General features: G+C 47.2%; 1 protein-coding gene across 1 annotated transcript in view; it reads right to left on the bottom strand.

The window, feature by feature from the left end:
• CD6 (CD6 molecule) overlaps window positions 1–21,931 on the bottom strand; it is a 44,095-nt gene extending 22,164 nt beyond the window's left edge. The window contains exon 1 of the mRNA XM_065936514.1: window positions 21,798–21,931. Coding sequence (XP_065792586.1) covers window positions 21,798–21,858 — 61 coding nt within the window. The 5' untranslated portion in view covers window positions 21,859–21,931. The remainder of the gene's footprint in view (window positions 1–21,797) is intronic.
• Between the last annotated feature and the right edge of the window lie 4,274 nt (window positions 21,932–26,205).

The raw sequence follows: 26,205 nt of genomic DNA, 5'->3' as shown, positions 1-26,205 counted from the left end.
TTGCTTTCCAGAAAGTTGCATCAGCTATCTCAGCAGCAGGATTTGAGAATGCCCGTTTCCTGTACCTGCTCCAACATCAGGTATTATCGTTTCTCAAACGCCGTTACCTGAAGAGGTCACCCTCGGCTCCCACCTGGATGACTCACAGCAGTCTCTCAGTGGACCTCAGCCATCATGATCCCCACCCATATCAATTCTCCATACTCTCCCCAGACTGATTCTTCTAACATTCCTTCTTAGATTTCATGGCCCACAGAATGAGATCTAAGTGCCCTCATGGCCCATGAGGTTCTTCATGTCCCTTTGGGGGTTTCTTTAATCATCTCATCATCCCCTTCTGTGCCCTGAACATACTGAACACGTTTCTGCTTTAGAAGGAGTCATTCACATTCTCTCTCCCTCTGTCTTTGTCTTTCCCCCTCCTTCTGCTTTCCAGTCTCTGCATATGCAACTTCCTCATGTTAGAACACTCTTTCCCCTGTTCTCTGGCCAACTGCCTCCTCTTCCATCTAAGCATTTGGGCTTCTTCTTTTTTCTTTTTCCTTTCTTTTTTTTATTGGAGGCAAATTGCTTTACAATGTTGTGGTGGTCTCTGCCGAACATCAAGAATTACTCATAGTCATATATATATATCCCCTTTCTCTTGAGCCTCCCTACCCCTCCATTATACACCTCTAGGCCATCACAGAGTGCTGGGCTGGGCTCCCTGTGTTATATGGCAGCTTCCTGCTAGTTCTCGATTTTACACATGATAGTGTATATACATCTACGCTACTTTCTCAATTTGTCCTACCCTCTCCTTCCCTGCTAGCAGTGTGTACATGTCAACCTAAACTCGATGGAAGGCAATTGTTAAAACAACTGGAAAGAGAGCCCAGAGGGGCAATAATTCCATTAAAATTGAAAGAAGCTGGTTCACACAAGTAATGTATGACTTGATTCAGAGGGAAGAGCTGTGCCGCATCTTTGAAGGGACTTGGAGAGGTTAGGCTGAGTTTATCACAGAGACCGAGGCTGTCCTGGGGGCTGGGTTGGACAGTATGGCTCATGGCTTCCAGAGGTGACCAACTTCCATGACTACAGTGAACAGACCAGGAGGCACCCACTGGGGCCTTTCTAAACCCAGCAAGATGAGACTGGATTCCCCTCCCCCCAACCCGCTGGAAAAAGACAAAGTCAGCAACTTGGTGTATGAAATGTATTTAACTTATTTTACAAGATTTTTGTCTGTTCCTTCTCATTCTCTCTCACTATACCTAGGAAGGGCTTAGGGACACAAGGAAAACTAAAGGCACAGGCTATGGATTGAATATTTGTGTCTTCCTAAAAATTAATATGTTGAAGCTCTAATCTCCACTGTGATTGTATGAGGAAGTAGGGCTTTGAGAGATAACTTGGGTGAGATGAGCTTATGAGCGTGGGGCCCTCATGATGGGGAAAAAAGCGAGAGACCTAAGATCTCTTTATCCTGTGAGGGTATAGCAAGAAGGCGGCCGTCTGCAAGCCAGGAAGAGGACCCTTACCAGACACTGAAGCTGCTAGCACCTTGATCTTGGACTTCTTAGCCTCCAGAACTATGTGAAACAAATGTTTGTTGTTTAAGCCACAAACATTTAAACCGCCCAATCTGTGGTATTTTGCTGTAGCAGCCCAAGCTAAGGCAGCACATGATTGACAGAGCAAGGTGATGGCAAAGGTTTCAACGGTCCCAGACTCGAAGGTCCTCAGTCATCCGGGTCAAAGAAATCAACCTTTTTAACTGTCTTTTGTCACCATATTGTACAACCCAGGATGCTCACCTGCCTGACATCCTCCCTTCATGCCAGACTGAATTCCCCCGCTTTCCATCACCAAACCCAGGGGAGGTGAAGGACAACAACTCACAATCTGCATTGAGAGGAAGCTCAAAGATTAGATCAAGCAACACCACTGGCTTTGGGGTACATTCAGTTCCTGGAACTCCTCCTCTTTCTCTCATGCTCAAGAAAGTGAGGGCGTGTGAGCGACGTTATCCTGAAAGCTGAGAAATGAGTCTATTGCTGGTCTGCATTCAGTTCCATTAACAAGTGCCGAACTTGGACCACGTGCAGGGCCTGGAGCAGGTATTAGGGAGGAAAGAGTGAATGGGATGATCCTGGGAGTGGCAGAGTCCACAGCCTCCCTAGCACCGATGCATCTTCCTCACAGTCAGCACCCTTGGAAAATTCTTTTTTCAGGTTCCAACACATTCATTGTCTTATAGCAACACAGTTACTAGTAGCTAGCTACTAGTGGAACAGTTACTAATAAAAGAACAGACATTTTATCAGACATACAGGTATTTGATATGAACACAAAAATAACACAAAAACGTTCAACATCACGAATCATTGTGCTGTACTGTGCTCAGTCACTCAGTTGTGTCCCACTCTTTGTGACCCCATGGACTGTAACCCTCCAGGTTCCTCTGTTCACGGGGATTCTCCAGGCCAGAATACTGGAACGGGTTGTCATGCCCTCCTCCAGGGGAACTTCCCAGCCCAGGAATTGAACCAGGGTCTCCTGCGTCTTAGGTAGATTCTTTACCAGCTGAGCTACCCAGAAAGCCCCATGAATCATTAAGGAAACCCAATCAGGTTCTGGTGAGCTACGTCTCCACACTTTCAAAAGAGGCAATATTCAAAACACTGATTGTACAAACCAAGTACTGGTGAGGAATACAGGGGAACTGGAATGCTCCCAAGGTGTTGCTAGGAATGCAAATGGGTACATTCATTTTATGAAACCACATGCTCATATAAAGAGTTTTACATATATGTTCATAGTAAGCTTTTCTATAATAACCAAACAAGAAACAAACAGGAAGTTCTTTTTTCATGACTTAGAGTGGGGACCTTGGGAACAGACAGAATAGCGATCTGAACCCATCTCTGTCCATCACCAGCTCTGCAACCTTGGGAAAGTCTCTGGGCTCTGTTAGATGGGTTTTAACCTGGAGCTGGGCATAATACATGGGTCGCATCAGATTGCTTTGAGGAGTACATGGATGGCATATGTAACATGTTTAGGACTGGTACAGCTGCCCTTACATCCCCCATTCTGAAGCTTTGATCCACTTTTTCCTGTTCAGTCCTAAATGGACATGGAAGGGCAGCTGGTCACTGACTATCTTTATGTTCATCCCAGGCACAAAGATGGGTCCGAGGGTGCCTCAGTTTTCTCTACAAAGGGACAATTCCAGTTCCCCCAAAACTTCCTTCTTTCCTCCTGTCTCCCCATCTTTCTTAGAAAGCTTAGCAGAGCTGCCTCACACTCACAACTCACTATTCCCTTCCCCACCTCTACAAACATGTCATCCAGCATTCTTAGAGATGAGATGGGGACTGCAGTTTCCATGGTAACGAGTTCCTTTAAAAGCAAAGGCTCTGTGGTCTTGGCCACAAGGCTTGCTCAGGCTCCCATGCCAGGCGATACCTTCCCTGCATCTACCAGATGGTAAGACGGGACACCAGAGAGCATAGAGGATTGTGAAAATAAAATAAAAATCCCAAGGCATAACAGGAAGGATATGGCTCCAACTGAGCCCAGCAGGCCAGAGACACTGGCCTTTTACTAACTTGATCCCTCTTTTACTAACTTGATCCCTCTGCATCTTCTTGATCCCCTGTTAAGAATTCAGACCATGGCAAGAGGAGGACATCCAGGTTCCTCCTTAAGATTTCAATTCAGTCGGTCTTGGATGGGGTCCTAGAATTTGGTTTGGGTAGAACCATCTACCGGGTTTTTGGCGGCAGATAGAGCACTGGATTGGAACTGAACAAACTTGGATTTGAAAACCAGCTTCTTTCTTATTATGGAAACCTTGGGTGAATCTCTTCATATGCCCAGCTTGCCTCCCTCACCTCACAGGTAATAAAAACCTCACAGGACTGAAACAAGATCACACAAAACTCCAATACCTTGGCCTCAGTAAGTAGCCAAGAAGACCTGCAGAATCAACAAGCACAATGTATGTGTGTGATAGATGTGTGTGTGCATGTGTGCAATAAGTGGTAAAAGCAGAGTATAAATAAAATACAAAGGGTGAGGTTAAGAATCTGCCTTGCAATGCAAGGGACACTGGTTCGATCCCGGTTTGGGAAGATTCCACGTGCCGCAGAGCAACTAAGACTGTGAGGCACAACTACTGAGGCCCGTGCACCAAGAGTCTTTGCTTCAAAACAAGAGAAACCACCGCAATGAGAAGCTTGTGCATCACAATGAAGAGTAGCTCCCGCTCACCACAACTAAAGAAAGCCTGAGTGCAGCAACAAAGACCCACCACAGTCAAAAAATAAATTAATTAAATTTAAAAAGTCTTTTTAAAAAATATACAGAATGATCACATTCTTGTAACTATAATGTGTAGAAAAAATGGCCAATGAGACCTCATAGAATTGAAGATGCTGATGTCTTGACTCCAAAACGATACCTTTCTATTTATAGCTTAGAAAAATATTCGCTGACATGTTCACACACAGACATGCACAGGGATTTTTACCACAGCACTGCTTGTAATCAGAGAAAATTAGAAGTAATCTAACAGCTCATGAGCAAGAAATCATTAAAGAAACTGTGCTATATTTATAGAACGAATTATTTCATTAAAAAAGTAAACTAGATCTATATCTACCCACTTCGATAGATCTTCGAAATGTATTCTGAGCAAGAGAAGTAAGTTATAGAACAATATGTCCAATATGATACCGTGTATAGAAAATATGGAGGACATACTATCTAGCTGGTATTGATACATTTTTGTTTAATAAAAGTATAAAACATGGAAGAGAAGGGACATACCACACTTTGGAGCATGAGTGTTCTGGGGAGGGAGGGATAAGAAAATATTTCAACCGCATCTGTGTGGTTCTCTTCCTTATTAAAATAGATCTGAGAAAATATGGCAAAAATGTCAGCATTTCTTCAGTCTGGGTGGTAGGAATGCCTAGGGGTTGTGGAAACACTGTCAGTGCACTTCTGTGTGTTCGCAATATATCTCTCTAACAAAATGTCTGGTGGTGGTGGTCACTAAGTCATGTCCAACTCTTGCGAGCCAGGCTCCTCTGTCCGTGGGATTCTCCAAGCAAGAATACTGGGGTAGGTTGCCATTCCTAGAAGATTCTATAACAGGGTAATAGCAACAGCTTTTATTATAGGTAGGTATTTTTCTTTGTATTCCTGAAGTTGCTAAATTCTGTAATATTAACATTATATATAATGAAATGATGAAAATGAAAGCAACACCTTTTAAAAATGACAACATATGTGAAAAAAGCTTTGTAAACTGCTTGAATCATATCCGTGCCCCTGCCAATGAGTCTTGTGTGCTTACATGGGTGTTTTTTAAATTCTTTTGTTTCATCACGATGTTCACAGAAAAGTACTGTAATTCCCACTTTACAAATGGGGAAATTTAGGGTCCAAGAGAGGTGAAGGAACTTTCCAGAACCAGGGCTTATAAGAGGCAAAGCAGGGTTGGAACCCAGACAGAGGGTTTCCTAGACTGCCTGCTCAGAAAGTTACTGCAGGAGAGCTGACCTTTGGGCCAGGCCCTGATGGTCAAGGGACATTTCATTGGGGGCATATTTACTGAAACAGGAGCTTCATATATGTTGTCACACAGAACCCACATGAAAACCCTGTGAGGAGGTGCTATTATGAGACCCATTTTACTGACAAAGAGGCTCAGAGGAACTATTACTAATCCAAGGTCGCAGAGCTTGGCGGTGACAGAGCCAGAATAGAAATCCAAGTTCATTCTCCAGAGTCCCCCTTTCCACTGTGCCAGGCAGCGTCCTCAAGTGAGAGGAGAAGAGGGGCATTCTGGGTAGGGGGGCACAGCACGTGCAAAGGCCCAGAGGCACGACAGGGCCTGCCATGTTTAGCGAGAAACTCAGGTATGTGAAAGGCAAGAATAAAATCCCCCAGAGCCCAGCCCTCTGTGCAAAGGGCAGGGTTGGGTTTCAGTGGAAGCTGAAACTCTGCTGGGTCATGCAGGATTTTCCAGGGGGCCCGTCCCCACCCACCGGCTCGCAGGAGTGACTCTGGGTTGAAGTTGCTGAGAGCTGCTGGAGCAGCAGTTTCTGGGTGAATGAAGCTTGTGTGTGGGCAAGGGGTGAAAATCCCCCCAACTCTCAGGGGGTGATGCTGACACCTTCCTGAGATGGTCTAAAGCCCCCTTAAGAGAAGGGCGCCCTTAATGTCAGTATCTAGAAGCTGTTGGACGTCACTGGCACCCTTCCTAGAAAGGCAACATAGTCCTCAGTGGGAGGTACCTTGGACTTGGAACAGAATGGGGGCCAACCCTGGTCAGTATGTGCCCATCAGCCCCAAGGGGCCCCACCCCTCCCACCATCGCCCACCTCCACTCCCTAAACAAATCCAGACCCAAATTCAGGTTCAGAGGGGAAGCTGAGAAGACATGGGGGAATGTTCAGTCTGGATCTCCAAGGCCATCTTGTGCCATTTAGCAGCTGAAGGCCGGCAGCGGTCAATGGCCACGTGGCCAACCAGACCCACGAGTTCAAGTCCGGGAAATAAATTTGGGTTCCCTGGGTGGTGGTAGCATGTGTGTTTACCTGCTTTTACATACAGCACATGATCTCTAATTACTTTTCGGTGGACCCACTGAAGTCTCAGTTTTCCAGGTGAGAACTCAAACTGACTTGCTCAAGGTCACAGTCACTAAGAGGCAGAGCCGGAATTCAGCTCTGGTCTCTCTAAATTCAAGCCCACTTCTGGGCTGTGGGGCCTAGCATCACCCCACACTCTCCTTCATAAGTCTTGTCTAGGGAGCTTCCGAGGTGGCTCAAACTCCTTTCACGTTCTTGCTTATCCCAACCCTTAGTCAGGAAGGTGCCCTTCCTCCCTTCCTTCCTTTCCTCTTTTCATGCCTCCTTCTCTTCTCCCTCCCTCCTTCCCTCCCTTTCAGCCAGGCTCTGTACCAGGCCCCTCACCATGGTTGGGGAAACAGGTATACAAATAGTTGATTATGATCAAGTAGAAGTGCTAGTCCGGGCATCAGAACCAAGTGCTCTGCAAAAAATAGATGAGAGGGCATAACTTTGACAGGGACAGTTGAGAGGCGTCTTAGAGGATGAGTAGGAGTTCTCAAGGATGAGAATGTCATGGAGAGCAGGAGATATCCAAGTCTTTGCCAAACAACCTGGGGGGATCTAACATGTATCTTTCCAGAGGGTGAGTGGGCTTGGAGGCAAGGGCACATGGGGCAGTGAACTTTCACTCTCCATGTCACCCTTTCTCCCCACCAGTGGCCTGGCACCACGGGGCTTCCCCCATCCTTCCTTGCAAAAATGCTTGAGCCCTGACTTAAATGCTGAGAAGACATTGTTGCTTTCTCCGCCCCTGAACCCCAATGGGTAAGATCTCTGGCCAGTGTCTCTCCCCATGGTGTCAAAAAGAGGCCTTTAGGACTCCCCTGAGTGGTCCACTGGTTAAGAATCCTCCTGCCAATGCAGGGGATGTGGGTACAACCCCTGGTCCAGGAAGATTCCACATGCCACTGGGCAACTAAACCCGTGAGCCACAGCTACTGAACTGGCACTCTAGAGCCCTCGAGCTGCAACTACTGAAGCTCACACACCCTAGAGCTCGTGCTCTGCAACAAGACAAACCGCTGCAATAAGAAGCCCACGCACCACAACTAGAGAGTATCCCTTTCTCACCACAACTAGAGAAAGCCTGTGCTCAGCAATGAAGACTCAGCGATGCCAGAAATAAACAAATTAATTTAAAAGATAAAATAAAGAGGCCTTTAAACTGGGGCAACCAGAGAGTCAGCTGAATGTCTGGTCAGTGCCAAAGTATGCTGGGCCCTTGGGAAGTTTTGCAGAGGTTTAAGGTGGGCATCCCAGGCTCTAGCAACCAACACCCACTGCTTTGGTGTACATGTCTGGCTCAGCCAACTGAACTCCCAACCTATTCCCAGCTGCATCCCACCCTCCCAATCCACTCCACTGGCTGGCAACTCTGTTTCTAAACTCCAGAGTCCTGGGGAGCAGAGAGGTCAAGAAACCACCTCCACAGGGCCGGGGGCAGCACACCTGGGTGGGAAGCAGGTAGTGCTGGTGGTAAAGAACCCAACTGCCCATGCTGGTAGACGTAAGAGATGCAGGCTCGATCCCTGGGTTGGGAAGATCCCCTGAAGGAGGACACAGCAGTCCACTCCAGTATTCTTGCCTGGAGAATTCCATGGACAGAGGAGCCTGGCGGGCTGCAGACCATGGGGTCACAAAGACTTGGACACAACTGAAGCAACTTACACACGCACAGGCTTTGGAGTCGAATCTCATCTCTTCCTCTTAATACTAGCATCTGGATTTCTTTTCTTTTTCTTAAAAAGAAATTTTATTGACATACAGTACTGACTTAAAATGTTAGTTTCAGGCATGCAGCAAAGTGAATCAGTTTTACATGTACACATAGCCACTCTTCCTTAACCTCTAGTATCCTCCACGACCTTTGTCCACAAAAGTGGTGACATTAACGGCCACCTCCTGGCGATGCTGGGAGATTGAAAGAGAAAACGATTGTCAAGGGGCCTGACTCTTCTTTAGTATTTGGCAACGCGCTTACACAATCCTTTACTGCAATTCTGAAGCTCTCAGATACCACTGGGTTTTTCATAACTCTGTGAGTGGCCTTCCCGACCTGAAATGATGCAGGGTTGTTTCATGGTCTTTATTTATTCTGTAATGTGTGAAAAATCATATATTTTGCTGCAGAAATGTTAATGTACTTGGTTACAGGGGCTACTCAGGCCCCTATTGAGACATTATATAACATATGCCAACACTTCACTTCAGAGAGCAAGAATTGGGATGCTGACATTCTGGTCATACTCATTTTCCCTCAGAGAGGTTCAGAAACTTGCCCAAGGTCACAGAGGAGGTGGTGGAGCTTAAGAGCAAATGCTGGTCTCTGAGACCCCAGAATTCACACTCTCACAGCCATTCTGATAAATATTCATCAGAACCAACCCGGTGCCCCTCAGCGCACCCACCTCCATCCAGATGAGACTAAACACCCACCACGCCCCAGAGCCTCACACAGTCCCTCTCCGAGAACGAAAGGCCATGTTGTGTGAGGGTGCTGGGTGAGATCGCTTTTAATGTGGCTGTTATAGCATTTTTACAATAAGGGTGACTAATGCTTACATCGTGTCTGAATTCTCAGCTGGAACTGGGTGGGAGTGACAAGGAGAGATGGTAGAATAGAGACTGACCATTATTATGACCTTAGGTGAGTCCCTGTCCCATTTTGGGCCTCGGAGTCTCCACGGTAAAAATGGGTGAGTTGGGCAAGTTGGGGTCAGCCAGAGGGGATTGGGTTCTATTGCCTCCAACGGCCCCTGATTTGAGGCTGCCGAGCAGACAGTGCTTCAGAACACAGCTCCTGCTGTCCCCACCATCTCCACCCAGCTGGTCCTTCCACCAACTGTGCAGTATTTCCTAACCAGATGACCTTCATATTCAAGATTAAATTGTATTGAATCCCATAGCAAGCAAATGATTCCTTTTCCAGTTCTTCATTCCTGAGGATTGCAAGTCTTATTGTCAGGCTTCTCTACTTTTAATGTCTAAGACTTTTTAACACGGGGAGAGCTGACTTAGGTTTGGATACCAGGCTAGTGAATGACACAGTCGTTCTGAAGGACTCATCTATTTATATGGATATAATCAACTTATTGAAGTAACATTGGTTTGAGATATAGGAAACCTGGAGAATTTCAAGGTTTAAATAAGCTTACTTAGGTTTACATACGAAGCTGACTACAAAAAATATTTGTTAAATAACTGTATATACATAAGGACTTTTCCGATGGCTTAGCAGGTGAAGAATCCACCTGTAATGCAAGAGACACAAGAAATGCTGGTTCAATCCAGTGGGTCAGAAAGTTCCCATGAAGAAGGAAATAATAATCCACTCCAGTATTTTTGCCTGAAAAATCCCACGGACAGAGGAGTCCAGCTGCCTACAGTCCAAAGGGTCAAAGAGGGTCGGACACAACTGAGTGACTAAGCCCAAGGATGAATCATATCACATCCTTGTACACTTAAAACTCTCTGATTTTCCATTTCCTCTGGATTAATTCCAAGTCCATACGGATGTTTTTCTTGACACTACCAACGTTTCCATCTCCAACTCCCCCTCCCTCTGTAATCTCCTCCAGTGTGTCAACCTCACTTCTGCCTCAGGGCCTTTGCACCTGCCATGCCCTCTGCCTGGAATGTCCTGCTCCCTGATCTCGGCAAGGCCGGCTCATCTCACCAGTCAGATCTCTGCTCACAGGCTCTCAGAGGCCTGTCCTAAATCCCCATTTCAGTCTCTCTATCTGCCTTCCTTGGTTCTACTTCCCTTGTAGCACATTTTCCTCTCCGAAATGATACTATTTTTTAAATGTTTTGGGAGAGTTGGCCTCAAGGCATGTGGGATCTTAGCTCCTTGATCAGGAATCGAACCTGCACCCCCTGCATTGGAAGGAAAGTCTTAACCACTGGACTTCCAGGGAAGTCCCAATACTGATTTTTAAACGTGTTTACTATTTGTCTATTTTCTCCACTAGAATATAAGCTCCTTAAAGTCTGGTGCTTTTCCCACATCCTTGGTGGCTGAAAACAGTGCCCGCTCATAATAGGAGCTCCACAAATGAACGACAGGAAGCTGTAAAGGTGAAGGGAGGGTGGCCAGGGAGCAAGGAGGAGCCCATCGGGCGCCACAAGGAGGCAGGCAAGATGGTGGCCATCAGAGGCTCAGCCTGAGGGCTCTCACACATGGCCCCGTCAGCACCAGCCTTCAGGACACTGAGCCAACAGAGCCAGGGAGCCAGCAGAGAAAGCCATGTCAGCAATTATACCTGTAAAAGAATGAAGGCTTTACAACATCACCATCAAGACACTATCATGACAATAACTGATTCAGACTGGAATCAGTCATAATATTACTGTGAGTGGGTAAAGATTTGAAGAGGACCAAAATATTCTCAGAGAATCTGTCCATGAGAGACATATTCATTACAAAGGAGATGAGTGACTTTACCTAGCAGACAACACCTTAATCCAAGCAACCCAAATGAGACCACTGGTAATGGGATTAGCTTATACCACCGTCCGAGAAGGACCCAGCTTCACTTCTGTGACACTCCTGACAAAATAAGAACAACTAATCATGAGGGACCTTCAGACAAGCCCTGACGAGGAACATTTTATAGAATAACTAGCCTGGACTCTTCAAAATGATCGATACCATAAAAGAGAAAGAAAATCTGAGCAACTGCTCCAGAAAATCAAGAGAGTGAAACATAGTACACTCCCTAGAATTTTCTTTTGCCTCTAAGGCAAATTGTTTTGGAAAAATCTGAGAAAGTTCTGTAGATTATTTTTGTAGTGATGTTAATCACCTGATTTAGATACAGGCACTGTGGTTACATAAGAGGACGCTCTTTTCTTTTTTTTTTAGGACATGTTGACATATTTAAGAGAAAGGGCCATTATATCTACAACTTGCTCTCAAGTGGTTTAAGAAAAATGTGGTAGAAAAATAGAGAAAATGATAAAAAAAATATTAACCAGTCAGGGAGTCTGAGTAGAGTACAAGGAAAATCTTTGCATTATTTTTGCAGATTCACAGGAAGTCTAAAATTGTGCTAAAATAAATTTTAAAAAAAAATACTAAACTAGAAAGAAGGCTAGGAGTTGAGGAGCCATTGAGATGGTGGAGGCAAAGTGGCTGCAGGAAGCTAGCTCCTCGCCTCACACGGCTGGCATCTCAGAGACCAGGGTCAGCTATGTTCACCTCAGACCACGTTGGCCCACAGTGCTCCCCTGACATCGCCACACCAAGGTGGGGGAACTGAGGATTCATGTGGGCCCTCTGGATAATATGTGGAAGGGACCCAGGCCAGAGCCTGCAGAGCAAACTTCTCACCCTTGACCATGACCTTGGGTGCCTTACTCCCCACTCTGCACCTCAGTTCCCTCTTCTGACGAAGGGTAGATGTCAATGACTGGCAGCCCTCTGGGGATGAAGTCTTCCAACTCAGCTTGTTATTGTTGTTCAGTCACTGAGTCATGTTCAACTCTTTGCGACCCCACGGACTGCAGCACGTCAGGCTTCCCTGTCCTTCACCATCTCCCAGAGTTTGCTCAAACTCATGTTCATTGATTCGGTGATGCCATCCAACTATCTCATTCTGACATTTCTAGAATCCCATCTGGAGAGTGCAGCATATCTCTCCAAGAAACTTGGTTCATTTGGCAAGTATGTTTACTTTAGCAGAAGGAAAGACAGATAGGTGGTCTCACTAAGCAGATTGAGGAGTGAACATTCTCCTTGTCCTGGACACACTTTGCCACCTCTGCCCTGACTTCCCCATCCCAGCTCTGCTCCCAGGCACCCCTCCTGGAAGAGATGAACACAACTAGCAAAAACTTACACCGAAGTATAGAGAAAATCTTTCCTGAAGCCCTATTTCGGAAGAGGCAGCTGGTGGGGATGGGTCAGTCAGAGACCAGAAAGTCACTCTGGTCCCAGTTCTGTCAGCAACTATCTGCGTGGCTCCAGTTTTCCAAGCATTACTGTGTGCTCCTGCAAGATGGCAGAGCCGTGCGTGGCTTTGCACACAGCTCAGGACACAGTGACTTCACCTCTGTGTTCTCCCTGGCTCAGGGCTCAGTAGGTGACTTTCAAATTGAAAGCAGGGCACTCAGAGAGGATCCTCAGGACACCCTGAGAAGCTGTCAGCTCTGAGGAGCGCCTCACTCAGGACCCCGCAGCCCAGGCCCCCAACCCTCGGCGCAGACTCCCTGGGCTGGGCTGGCCCTGCCGGGAGAGCCCAGCGCAGTTCAGGGTCACAGTGGAGTGGTCGGGGTGACCTGGAAACTTAGAGGCTGGAACCTCTGATGTGTTCTGCCACCTCTGACCCACAGTGGAGATCCGGGGCATCCCCCTTGCAGGGGAAAAGAAGGGGGTCTCTTTTCCATCATACTAACCTAATCCAGCATCCCCCAAGGCCCCACAGCCTCCTCCCCAGCCCATCAGCCCTGCCTCCCTGCCGGGGCTGGCTTCCTGGGGTCTGCCTCAGCTGCCATTTTTAGGCAGAGGCAGTTTGGCCGCAGGAGTCTACAAAATGGTGGGCGGAAACCCGGGCTTCCCTCCGCTGTCCCCGTGAGCTCCCGCCCTGAGGCCCAGCTCCACGCCCGCCCTGAGGCCCAGCTCCACGCCCTGGACTCTTTGGGGCCCCAAGGAGCCCTGAGTTTCCCCAGGTACTTCACAGCCAGCATCTTATGCAGCCTCATCCCAACCCTGGGCTCCAGAGGTTGCCACTGATCCCACTTTACAACCGGGGAAACCAAGGCTGGGTGGAAGCTCGGTTGGCCAGGAAGTGACTTCTGACACATAAGTCGCTTCTAGAATTTCTTCACCCTCGTTCCATGACAGCCCCGCTGAGGTGAAAACTCTCCAGAGAATGGGAGACCTTTCCTAGAAAAATTGATGTGGATGGGTTCCCAAACCCTGCCCATCTTCCAGGGCAGGGAAACATTATGGATTTGGAGTCATAAGTCAAGTTAAAGATTTGGCACCAGACTTCCCAGGCAGCACAGTGGATAAGAATCCACCTGCCAATGCAGAGGACAAGAGCTCAATCCCTGGTCCAAGAAGATTCCACATGTCTCAGAGCAACTAAGCCCATGCACCCAACTACAGAGCCTGCATGCTGCAATTACTGAAGCCCGAGAGCCTAGAGCTTGTGCTCCGCAGTAAGAGAAGGCACCACAATAAGTAGCCTGCATCCAAGAGTTGCCTCAACTCACTGCAACTGCAAGAGAAACCCCACATAAAGCAAGAAAGACACCAAGGCAGCCAAAAATAAATGAATAAATAGAATTAAAAAAAAAAAAGATCTGGTACCTAATAGTTAGCTGCGAGCCTTGTTAAAAACAAGGAGCCCCAAATGGGGTTGCTTATGCTAAGCCCCACATCACCAAATCGAGACTTTATGGTTTCACCTGACCAGGGCTAGTTAAGTCATCTGCCTACGAGACCCTGCCATTCCTAAAAGAAAGCAATCTTGTGATAACCAACAAAGATCTACTGTACAGCACAGGGAACTATACTCAATATTTTGTAATAACCCATAAGCATAAATAATCTGAAAAACATAGAGATATATGCGTGCATAACTGAATCACTTTGCTATACACCTAAAACTAACACAGCATTGTAAAGTCTGCTCAATGTTATGTGAGAGCCTAGATGGGAGGGGGTTTGGGGGAGAAAGGATACATGTATTTGCATGGCGGAGTCCCTTCGCTGTTCACCTGAATCAGCCATACCCCAATACAAAATTTAAAGTTTAAAGTCTGAAAATAAAATAAAAATCCCCTTATATACCTGTCCTTTCTGTCAGAGTGCATGCTGCCGATTCTAACTGCTTTTTGCTCTTTTAAATTTTTACTGCATTAAAAGATTTTAATATGCCTCAGTTTATCTTTCAACCGACTATTTGCTGTGCCATCCAGGAAAAGTCACTTCACCTCTCTGAGCCCCTGCTACTTGATCAGTAAAGTGGCGCTCATAATCAGACTTCACAGGGCTGTGAGGAGGGCAAGACAGGTGTGTGAATTTACAAAGCACTGCCCGGTTGGCCTGGCGCACTAAATGTATGGTCTGTGGGCGTCGTCTCTGTGCCAGTCTCTGTGCCTGGCATGCTCACTGCATCCTCATGACACAGCAGTCTGGGTGAGTCAGCAGATAAAGAACCTGGCACTCAGCTCTTCTGGGCTCTGGGGCCCTACCCACTCAACAGGCCTTAGGCCTTGCTCTCCAGATTCTGCTCAAAGGAATCTCCAGATTCCTTTTGCCTGAAATGCCTTTTTTTTTTCCTTTAACTTTTTATTTTGAAATTATAGACTCACAAGAAGTTGTCGGAATAGCACAGAGAAATCCCATGCACAGAATAGCACAGGAAAACCCAGCTTCCCCGGATGGTGACCCACTCTATAACTAGAGTAACTCACCAAAACCAGGAAGTCAAGATCTCACCAGCTTTCGCGGGCATTCATTTTTTTAAAATGTCGAAGAAAATAAATAAAATTTTGTAAAAGTGTCTTTGGGCCTAAGATGTCTTTTGCCATCATATTTTCATATACAAAATCTTCTCGTCCCCGTGTCCAGCCCCTCTCTGGCAAGTACAAGCTCTCCCTGTTCTGATTTCCATCTCCCGGAAACAGTGCAACCCAGTGATGGAGAACGTGGTTTTGGAGTTCTAAAACCTGTGTTTTAAACTCAGCATCATGGATTTAAACCTATGGAATTAAACTCAGCATCAGCCACAGACTGGGACAAAGTACAGAACTTTCTGAGCCTCCGTTTCCCCACCTATTAATATAAAATGGGGACAAGCACCCCACTGTCAAGGGAGGACAGAATACTCATGGCTGGTGCTTGGAGAATGTAAGTCCCCTGCAATGGATGGTGGCTATGACTGTCATCGGATTCCACCTGTATCCCCGGGTGACCCTTGTATGTTTTACCACTGTCCGCTGTGGCTCAGCTGGTAAAGAATCTTCCTGCAATGTGGGAGACCTGGGTTCGATCACTGGGTTGGGACGATCCCCTGGAGAAGGGAAAGGCTACCCACTCCAGTATTCTGGCCTAGAGAATTCCATGGACTTTGTAGGCCACGGGGTCGCAAAGAGTTGGACACGACCAAGCCACTTTCACTTCAACATTTAACACGTTCAACGTCAAGCCTTCATATCTCAGTGCCAGCTCAGGGCCTGGCACACAGTGAGTGAGTGTGAAGTCACTCAGTCGTGTCCGACTCTTTGTGACCCCGTGGACTATAGCCCACTAGGCTCTTCTGTCCTTGAAATTTTTCAGGCAAGAGTACTGGAGTGGGTTGCCACTTCATTCTCCAGGGGAACTTCCTGACAGATGCTAAATAAATGTGGATAAATGGAGCCCTCTCCATTTATGCAAGCTCTCCTTTGGCTTATGGGTATCTCTTTGACATGGTGTCTCTTTAGCTTCACTTAGATCATCCCTGGCCTGGTGGGCCGGGTACATGCTCAGCAAGTCCATGAAGGCTGGGCCTTGTGGAGGGAGGCAACCCATTTACTCCCATCTGTCCCTTGAAAGTCTTTTGGGGGCCCCAGGACCCATCCCTGAGGCCCCTTTGGGCCATCTCTGGACCCAGTATTGAGGCTACAAGCCTAAGAGAGTACAATATCTGGGGGAGATGCCTCATCTTTGGAGGGCACCCAGCCGAGAGACAGGCCAGGCTGCCTTTCCCCGCGGAGAGAGTTTAGAGCTGCCAGTCAGAAGACTTCAGCTCAAGCCCTGGAAGGTCTTAGCCACAGACTTCGGACAGGGCTGAGCCTCGCTAAACCCCAGTTTCCTCACCTACACAATGGGGTCTTCATGTGGGTAAACAAGCTTATGGTACAAACGACATTATGTTAACCACTAAATCCTGTACTTACATATATGAGATCTTTGTCCTGGCTGTGTAACATTTATAAATTCACATTTAAGTGGTCACTGACATGGTATTAAATACCACAGGTCTGACCAGAAATGAATAACATTTTTCCATGATGTTTATTTTCACCATTGTTACCATTCAGATGATTGACAATGGCTTTAAGGCAGCAATATGTAGGGGTTTTGTTTTTTTTTAAGTAAATGTCTTTATACTTTAAAGCATCTATTAAGAATATTAAGCAAACGGTCAGGTAAAATGGCAGCTTTAGTAAACACCTAGATGGGGCAGGAATGTGGACCCCCAGAAAATGCTGCTCTTCTGACACACCTCACCCTGACCAGATGTGGGGGTGCCAGGGATGAGAGTAGGATGGAGGGGTTGGAGGACCCTAAGACAGGAAAGCGAGGGACCCGGGCATTCCAGCCCCTCCAGAGTCTGCTCAGTGCAGGGCTGGGAATCCAGCATGGGATTTAGTTGTGGTCCATGCAGAGGGATGAAGGCTGCATGCCAGGGTGTGTGTGTGGTGGGGTGGGGGGCGGTTCTTTTCCTCCAGGCCTCTGTCCCAAAGCCTCAAATGGACCACCTGCTTCCTTGTCCCAGGGGGACGGCTGATGCTTCAGCCTCAGAATCCAACAGCTGGGGTCCCAATTTAATTCTCGAGCGTTTCTGTAAGAAATGAGGCTGACTCAGAGTAGGCTTCAATATATGTGAACTGAATGAGGGATGCTGTGGGTAGTGTTTCTCACTCATTCTGGATCCCTCTGGAATTATTTATGTTTGGCTGACTGTGCCAGCCCCTGGGAGCTGCCTTGTCTTGCGTTACCACCCTGGTGACCGCCACCTTAACCATCCCCACCAAGTGTATGACCAGAGAACCAGACTAAGCTAGGAGAAATATGGAGGTGGCTGCCATATATTATTCATAGATCAGTGAGTCTTGCCAGACAGGAAGAATGTGTGAGATAAAAAAAAAAGAAGAATATTGTTTAATTTAATCCAATCAAGTGGTAAAAACCCCTGGGTTGGGGGAGATAGAGAGGATTAGGTTTGTGAAACTTGGATTGTGGGTGGAGAGACCAGTCCAATCAGAGGGCATGAGCTATCCCTCAGCAGCACAAGAGAATGCTATCTCCTATTTTGGCAAAACAACAAAAAAAGCTGTCCTCATCTCAGTCCACTGATATCAAAACTCCAGCCTGCTTGGGATAAGTCAAGTTACCTGCAGTGCTATGACTCTTTTCTCCTTGGTAAGTGGCTTTTAAGCCCAGGAAGATTAGAATTTAAAATACACAGGTGATGAAAAACACAAAACCGCATAGTATTTGTACCTTTTTGTCAAGTTTAAGTTGGGTCAAGTTCTGCATGTTGGTGTATAAAATTCTGTACTTTAGTGTTTAAGAATTTTTGGCCACTAGAGTATCTCATGTTTGTGACTGAGTAATTGACTCCAGTTGAAATTTTAACCTAAAAAATTAAGAGAATTTGGCAAAAAAAAAAAAAAAAAAAGAATTTGGCAATGTCTGTAAACATGATCAAACTACTTAAGAGAATTTAATATTCATTTTGTTTATAAGTCAGTTTTTTTAGATCTGTACGAATTCTTTTAAATCCTTGGTAAGGTTGTGTTTCTTAGAGGTATTTGAGGCATTTATAAGACAATCAAGTACATTAAATTTATGAATGCAATGTCTGAAAGAAGGCATGGAAACCCATTTCAATTTTCTTGCCTGGAGAATTCCAAGGATGGAGGAACCTTCCAGGCTACAGTCCATGGGGTTGCAAGAGCTGGACATAATTGAAGTGACTTACACGCACACACACATAAATGCAGTGTGGAATATCTAAGGCAGTGATCTCCAATATAAATGTAATATGAACTCCATCATTTTAAATTTTCTATCAGCCACATTTTTAAAAAGGAATAGGTAAGCTTAATTATAACATAGTACTTTTACCTAACATATCTAAAATATTTTCATTTCAATGTGTAATTAATATAAAGGTTATTAATGAGTTATTTTTACATTCTTTCTCTGAACAAATCTCTAAACTCTGCTGTGTATCTTACATTCCTAACACATCTCCCTTTGGACGACCACATTCCAAATGGCACATTGTAGTGGCAGCTAAATTAGACATCACAGATCTAAGGGAATTAAATCAGCTACATTCGTAAGTGGTATTTATTGTTTAAGGAGGCTTCCTCTGTTCAACCTGACTTGCTGAAATATTAATCAAAGAGTCCTTGAGAGCCGTTGTTTAAAAGCTACTGGACTTATAAAGAAAATGAGGTCTGTGTATTTACAAGACAAGGAAATAATAGATCCTTTTTAAATTTGTTAATTTAAGAAACTATTTTTTAAAGTGGCCACGTATAGCCATTTCAAGTGCACAGCAGCAGCCCTTGAGGACCTCGCCAAACACAGTCCAGATGGAATTCGAGTCACTGGCTTCGGCTCGGCCCCGGCAGGAATGGCTGGGTTCTTTGCTCCTGCATCTCTCGTAGCGTCAGATCCGACGGAGCCTTAAGGACTGTCTGTCCAAAGCTCCCTGTTCCACAGAAACTGAGGTCCAAAGTTAAGAAGCCCCACTACAAGGTGAGAGATGCAGGGTGGCAGGGATCCGATGGCCTCCTGACTCCCCCACTCACCCCTCCAAAACTCCCCAGTCAGGGGTTTCTGGCTCCTTCTCTCCACCTCTCCATCCCCCACTGGCTGATCTGGAAACTGAGGCAGAACTGGAGGGCAGGTGCACCAACAGGTCCCCGGCCCAGGCTTCTAGGGAGCACCAGGGGAGAATTGGGAAACATGTGTCTCTAGACCCTGATCCCTGCCCTGGTCACTCATCAGGACAGACCAAGACCTGCTGAGAGGCCAACCCAGAGTTCAGGCCAGCCTGGCCAGAGAAACTGCAGTGCAAGGCCCAGGACGGAGCCTGGAGCTGGGACTGCAAAGGGGAGAGCGACAGGGGAGGCCAACCCAATGCCAAAGAGCCATGACCAGGTCCACCACGACACGAGAGAGCCAGACTCCACGTGCCACATACCCGGTAAGCCGCCCAGGCCACATGCAGCCACGGGGGCAAAGCCCAGGAACTTCTTCACGGACCTCATCCTCCCAGCTCCCCTTCCTTCCTCCCTCTTCTCCGCTGTTTTTCTTTCTTTGCTCTTCTCAAGTTCCCTTCTGCCTGAGTGCCCCTATTGCCAGGTCATATTTCCAAGAACTAAGATCTATACTGCTGGGCACCCTTAGGAGGGTTGTAAGGGAGCAGCATTTAATGCCATTTAATCACGGAGCAAGGAAACTATTCCCGCCTAAAGGGCTTTCTCCTGGAGTAGGAAATGGCAACCCACTCCAGTAGTCTTGCCTGGGAAATCCCCCAGACAGAGAAGACTGGCGGGCTACAGTCCATGGGGTCACGAAGACTGAGCACAAGACAAAAATCACAGTTTGGAGGCAGGATGTCTTTATCACCTCCTCATCTCCCCTTTAACAAAGAGGGCTGGCTTTGGGCTCAAGGGCCGTTACATTCTTTTAACTGTTTGCTAACAAGTGATAAGAACTGCTTTTCACTGCCATATATTTTTATGCTTATCTTTACCTTTTATTTGTGGCAAATGATGTCAGTTTTCCATGTGTAAATTGTGACATAAAGTTTCCTTTCAAAACTGAACTTGTATTAGTAACAAGTGAGTCAATTGAGTATAAATGCAGTTTTGAAAACATGAGGTAACTATCCTGAGAGTGGAGTGGGCCAGGCAGAGCCAAGGCGAAGCTTAGGAAACAGGCCCCAGGTGTCCCTCCACTCCACCTTCCTCCGCTCTGCCCAGCCCGGCTTCCTACCTCCGTTCAGACACCATGAGAGGCCTGATCCCAGGGCCTGCAGGCCTTTCAGACCCGGAGCTGAAGCCAGCCGCTCATGAGAAACAGAGGAGAGAGATGCAGAGTGAGGGGCCCACTCTCGGACCATCTGTCTGTCCAGCTCGGGGGCAGAAAGTGGCCGAGCTCCGGAAGCTCCTGGTAGAGTGAGAACAGGCAAGGCCTCTCTTTCAGCCACTTATATGGTGCCAAAGTCATACCCATACCCACTCCGACAGCTAATCGGTTTTTCCTGAAGCAGTCTGAAGTCAGGAGGCTGGAAGCACACACCTCTAGACAGATGGAGGCAGAGAGAAGAGCCCTCCATAGCTCCCCAGATGCTCCAGGCTTCCCGACGGCACCTTCCAGGGTCTTCCCCACATCAAATTGAAAGCACTTAGCATCTCTACTGCCAAGTGAACCCAGACTTCTGGGCCCAGAATTCTGTTTCCATCCCCATCTCCTTACCCTCCAGACATAAGGGCCCAGAGCAGCAGGACCTCTGCCACCTTGAACCCCACCCTCCTCAGGGGGCCAACAAGCATCCGATGAGCACAGCCCAATGCCCAAACCTTTCCGCCATCTCATGCCTGGCCCAGGTCACTCCAGGCGGTGCCTTGGTCCCCATGAATGCCTCAGGATCAGAAAGGAGCTGACTCTCAAGAGGTTTTCTGTTCATCTGTGCCCTAAACCAGGGGTCCTCAACCTCCGGGATCTAAATGCCTGGTGATCCGAGGTGGAGTTGATGTAATAATAATAGAAATAAAGTGTCCAGTAAATAGAATGTGTTTGAATCATTCTGAAACCATCCCACCCCCACCTTGGTTGGTGGAAAAAAAAAATGTCTTCCACAAAACTGGTCCCTGGCACCCAAGAGGTTGAGGACCACTGCCCTAAACTACCCCCAGTGGAGTCACCAGTGGCCAACTGTCCCCTACTCTGCTTGGCTTCCCCGCATTTTGTTAGAAGACAACTCTACCATGCGCAGTACAAGCCTGGTGAACCCAGAGCCTCAGCTTTGGGGTTGAAAACACATCATCAGTGAGCCTGCTTCTCTGGAAGGAAAACCGTTCCTTCCTGAAAGTTGGCAAGAAACCTTTAGCCTACGGATGGGAGGTGTCTCCTTCCTCAGACACTCAGACATCGATAACAAACTTGCATGCTGCCCACATTATCTGGCTCTCAGGGATCCTCTTAGCACCGTCCAGGCACAGCCCCAGCCCACCACCGGGGTGCCTGTACCATCCCTGGGCCCCGAATGCTGTTGACACAGCTGGGGACCATCCTCATACCAGACTGTAGTCTTAGCTAGAAGGCTCCAGAAATGTGAGCATGAGAAAACAGCCAGAAAGGGGGCCTGGCGGGCAGGTCCCAGGCCCTCCCACAGGAGCGGCAGGAGGTGAGGAGGGGGCTACCTGAGAGAGCTGCCGTCAGCAATCCAGCAACCACGAAGAAGAGCGCCATGTCTGCCGCCATCTCCGACCGCTATGCGTGCCCGCCGGTGGGAAGCACCATCCCAGGGCCAGGAGGTGGACAGGCCGCTGAGGGCCCCTCGCAGCTGCTCTGCCCCTGGCTGCTCCTGTCTGTAACTCTTTCTCTGCAGGAGACAGCACCCTGTGCACGCATGCGGCCAAGCCCAGCCTGCGAGTCTCTCTCACGCCTCTGTGCTCTACTTGTGGTTTCGGTCTCCAGGAAGCCAGGCTGGTAATATGGGTGAGGAGAGCCCAGCTGCCTCTACTTCAAGGCCACCAAGACTGGCTAAACCCTAAGAGTCTCAGAGTGAGACACACTCACACACCAGGGGCCCAAGGGTCTCCTGAGGAAGAGGGGAGCAGAGCGGGGCAAGCCTTATTTCTGGAGACCTGGTACATAGTAAGTAGATGCTCCATCAATACATGTTCGAAGAGTGAAGGAGCGACCCAGTTCCGTCCTAGTCCATGAGCCCTGGCTCTCATGGAATTGAATCCCACACTTTCCCTTGTTCTCAGGTGCCATGATGAATGGGAAGGAGAGTGTAGCTTTGCATTTTCAAGAGGGAGAGACTCCGCCTCTGCTTGAATATCGTAAACCTGAACGGTCCTGAGAGATGGTTTTCCCCCACCTCTTCTGCAGGCTGGAGCCACCCCCGGAGATGGCACAGAAGGTTCCAGTCCCCCCATACCACTGGGTCCCATTTATTCCTCTGTGGGAGGCAGGCACGGGAGCTGGAACCAGAAGGATGAGCAGGTTTTCAACAGGCAGCCATGTGTGGAGGCCACTGGGCTTTGAGGAGGGCCAGGAGAGGAGGGGCAGGGGGCTTTGCAGGGGCTGAGGTGGGACGCCCAGGGCTTTTGGGGAAGTGCTGAGTTGTCCAGTTGGGCTGCAGAGAACGCTCCAAAGGAGGCAGGGACCAAGCCCAAGTGTAATTAATTCACCACTGTGCTCCCTAGGGGGTCTACATGCACGCTAAGTCATTTCATTTGTGTCCAACTCTATGTGACTCTATGGCCTTTCGCCCACCAGGTTCCTTTGTTAATGGGATTCTTCAAACAAGAATACTGGAGTGGGGTGCCATACCCTCCTCCAGGGTATCTTCTCAAACCAGGGATAGAACCTGTGTCTCTTTTGTCTCCTGCATTTTCTCCTGCATTTTCAGGCAGGTTCTTTACCACTAGTGTCACCCAGGAGGCCCAGGGGACCTACAGCTAGTGCCAAATAAATGTTGTTGAGTCAACGAAGGAACCACTCACTTAATCCGGGCATCCAAACAGAACCCATGAAGAAGTTGAGTCCAAGTCCAGGGAAGTCTGGTTCTCTCCCGACCCTTCCCTGAGACTCCATCTCAAATTCACGAAGCCTGGCCTGACACTTCCCTCATCCTCACTTGTTTTCATCTCCCTACCTGTGGAACGGGGAGAGGACATCCGAATTTGCACGTTGTAGAGCCACAGGGAACCAGGTCCCCCTGGGTAAACTCTGCCCACCCCACCAGGTGGATGAAGTTCTGGCACCAGCTGAGGCTGCCCTCTTGTGGAAAGTTCTGGTAGCGCATACAGCAGATAACCCTCCCACTTCCATTTTCAGCTCCAATAAGGAACACTTAGTGAGACCCCTTTTGGAGGAAGAGATGAAACCACAACCCTGCCCTCAAAGAGCGGGTAGTTCACAAACAGAGGTGGCCAATCACGGATCAGGACAGGATGAGCACAGTGGGCGGTCTCCTGCTGGTAAGCTGCATCCTGAGAGACATGTTTGTTTGGGCAGGAGAGATGGTTAGGCTTCCCTCTCTGGCAATATAGGAGATGGCAAGTGCTGGAAAGTTCTCCTGAAACAAAACACACACGAAAACACACACAAAAGCTGGATTAAAATATTATAAAGCTGAGATCCCCAGCCTCTGGGCCACCTCCCGTCAGATCAGTGGCAGCCTTAGATTAGAAATAAAGTGCATAAAAAAATGTAATGTGCTCAAATTATCCCGAAACCATTCCCTCTACCAGATCAATGAAAAATTGTCTTCTACAAAAATGGTCCCTGGTGTCAAAAAGGTTTAGGGATGTGTGCATGCATGCATGCTCAGCCATATCCGACTCTGGGATCCCATGGACCGTAGCCCACCAGGCTTCTCTGTTCATGGGGTTTCCCAAGCAAGAATACTGGAGTAGGTTGCCATTTCCTCCTCCAGGGGATCTTCCAGACCCAGGAATCAAACTCACATCACCTGCATTGCAGGTGGATGCTTTACCGTTGAGCCACTGGGAAGAAGAGTTTGGGGGATCACTGCATAAACCATCTTTAGAAAAGCCTAGCGGAGGTGGCAGGAAATTAAGGTTAATTGTTGGAGCTCAGAAGTGACAAAAAGCACAAATTCAAAGAGATCTCTGAGAGTAGAAGGTTACCTGAGGTACCTGCTGATCCCAAGTGGCCAAGAACTTCAGTTTAAAGGGACAAAACCTAGAGCTTGAGCAAAGAATAAAACAGAATCAGGGAACTCCTGTTCAAGGCAAAGCAGTGAACAACACCCACAGTGGATGACCCTGGAGAGAAAAACCTCTGGAAGGGAGCTGGTACAGAATTCGTTCAGTTCAGCCTTGACTCTGAGTAGGAGAAAAAGGAACATCAACCCTGAATTTAAAAGCAACAGGAGAATTTTAAGAAAGTAGATAGTTGCTCCTTAGGTACTTGGGAGAAACAAATGGGAAAATCCTCTCTGGAGTAACTCAGCTTAAACTCAGGCTTCAAAGAATCCCCATCGAAAAGGTTCACAGGAACAGGAGTACATATGCAAAAAAAAACACAAAACATAAAATTCAAAACACAAGGGTATTGGCCAGGATTCTTTAGAGAAACAGAACGAGTAGAATATGATTTATTATAAGGATTGCCTCATGTGATTTTGGAGGCTAAGAAGTCCCAAGATCTCAGTTGGCAACTGGAGATTCAGGAGAGCTGGTGATGAACTTCTAGTCTAAGTCTGCAGACCTAAGAACCAACAGAGCTGATGATGTAAGGCCCAGTCTGAGTCCAGGTCCAAAGGCAGGATGAGATCAGTGTCCCAGCTCAAAGAAAGGCAGAGAGAGATACTCTCTCTTACTCGGCCCTTCTCTTCCATTCAGACTTCAGTGGATTGGATGAGGCCCCCCTACATGGGGGACGGCAATCTGCTTCACTCAGTCTACTGATGCAAATGTGAATCTTATCCAGAAACACCCTCACAGACACACCTAGAGTAATTTTTAACCAAATATCTGGACATATGGCCCAGTCCAGTTGACACATAAAATTAACCATCACAACAAGGCATTTTAAGTGAGAACTACACATGTCAATAAATAATAAACTCAAACTTTCAAAAGCTTTGGATATTAGAATTATGGTATACATAATAAAAAATAAGGATATTTCATATGCTTATAGAAGTAAAAATTAGTAATCAATGGTATAAATGAGGAAAGAGACTATTTTATTTTTGCTGTTGGTGCTATTTTTTTTACCTTTCCACCTCTGCTTTGTTGCTAAAAACTTCAGATAGACAGGGACCCCACTGTACCACCAGGCCCCTGGACTGATACAGTCAGGGTCTCTGGCCATGTCACTGATGGTCTTATAGGGAGAAGTAAATCTGGAGGTTTGGACTTCCCCAACAGAACTAGGAGAGAAGGGGCAGAAACCTGGAGAATACTTAGGACCAAGATGGAGCTCAGGCTGAGGCCGGACCCGGGGCCAGGCTGGTCTGTAGGTTTGGGCCACCTCTTCAGCCCCACTCAGCGCCCAGTTCCTCCCCAGACTGTGCCACACAGAACCTGCGAGAAGGAACATTTCAACCTCACACTTTATCCTGAAATGCAGAATGAGACTATTTCAAATGACTAGGAAGATTTGAAAAACAAATAAGATAATACCTCTATATTGGAAAAATATGATCTTCAAGACTAGCAATCCAAAGGACAGATTAAACATCAGAATACCATAGCTCCAGAGAGTACTCGTGAGCTGGACATATATCTGAAGAACTTATGAAAAATCCAGCAGAGAGACAAAGCAGTGGAAAATATGAAACAAAGGTTAAGAGATATAGAAGATGGAACAAGGACTTGAATAGATCTAAATGGAAAATTTTCAGAATTCATGAAAGACACAGTCCTCAGATCCTGGAAGCTCCCCAGCCCATGAATAGTAAATAAAAAGAAATACACACCAAACACCTATGGTAGCAAAACAGCTAATAACTGGAGAGAATACTTTCTATAAAGTAGACAGACAACTAACCTCTTAATATCAATAACTGAAGCCAGAGGACAGTGGAATAACATCTCAAAATGCTGAGAGAAAATAACTGTCCAG

The sequence above is a fragment of the Muntiacus reevesi genome, chromosome 5, assembly GCF_963930625.1.
Source record: "Muntiacus reevesi chromosome 5, mMunRee1.1, whole genome shotgun sequence".
In the NCBI taxonomy this organism is placed as follows: domain Eukaryota; kingdom Metazoa; phylum Chordata; class Mammalia; order Artiodactyla; family Cervidae; genus Muntiacus; species Muntiacus reevesi.
The sequence above is the reverse complement of the archived record's forward strand: the minus strand, read 5'-3'. Positions and strand labels throughout refer to the sequence as shown.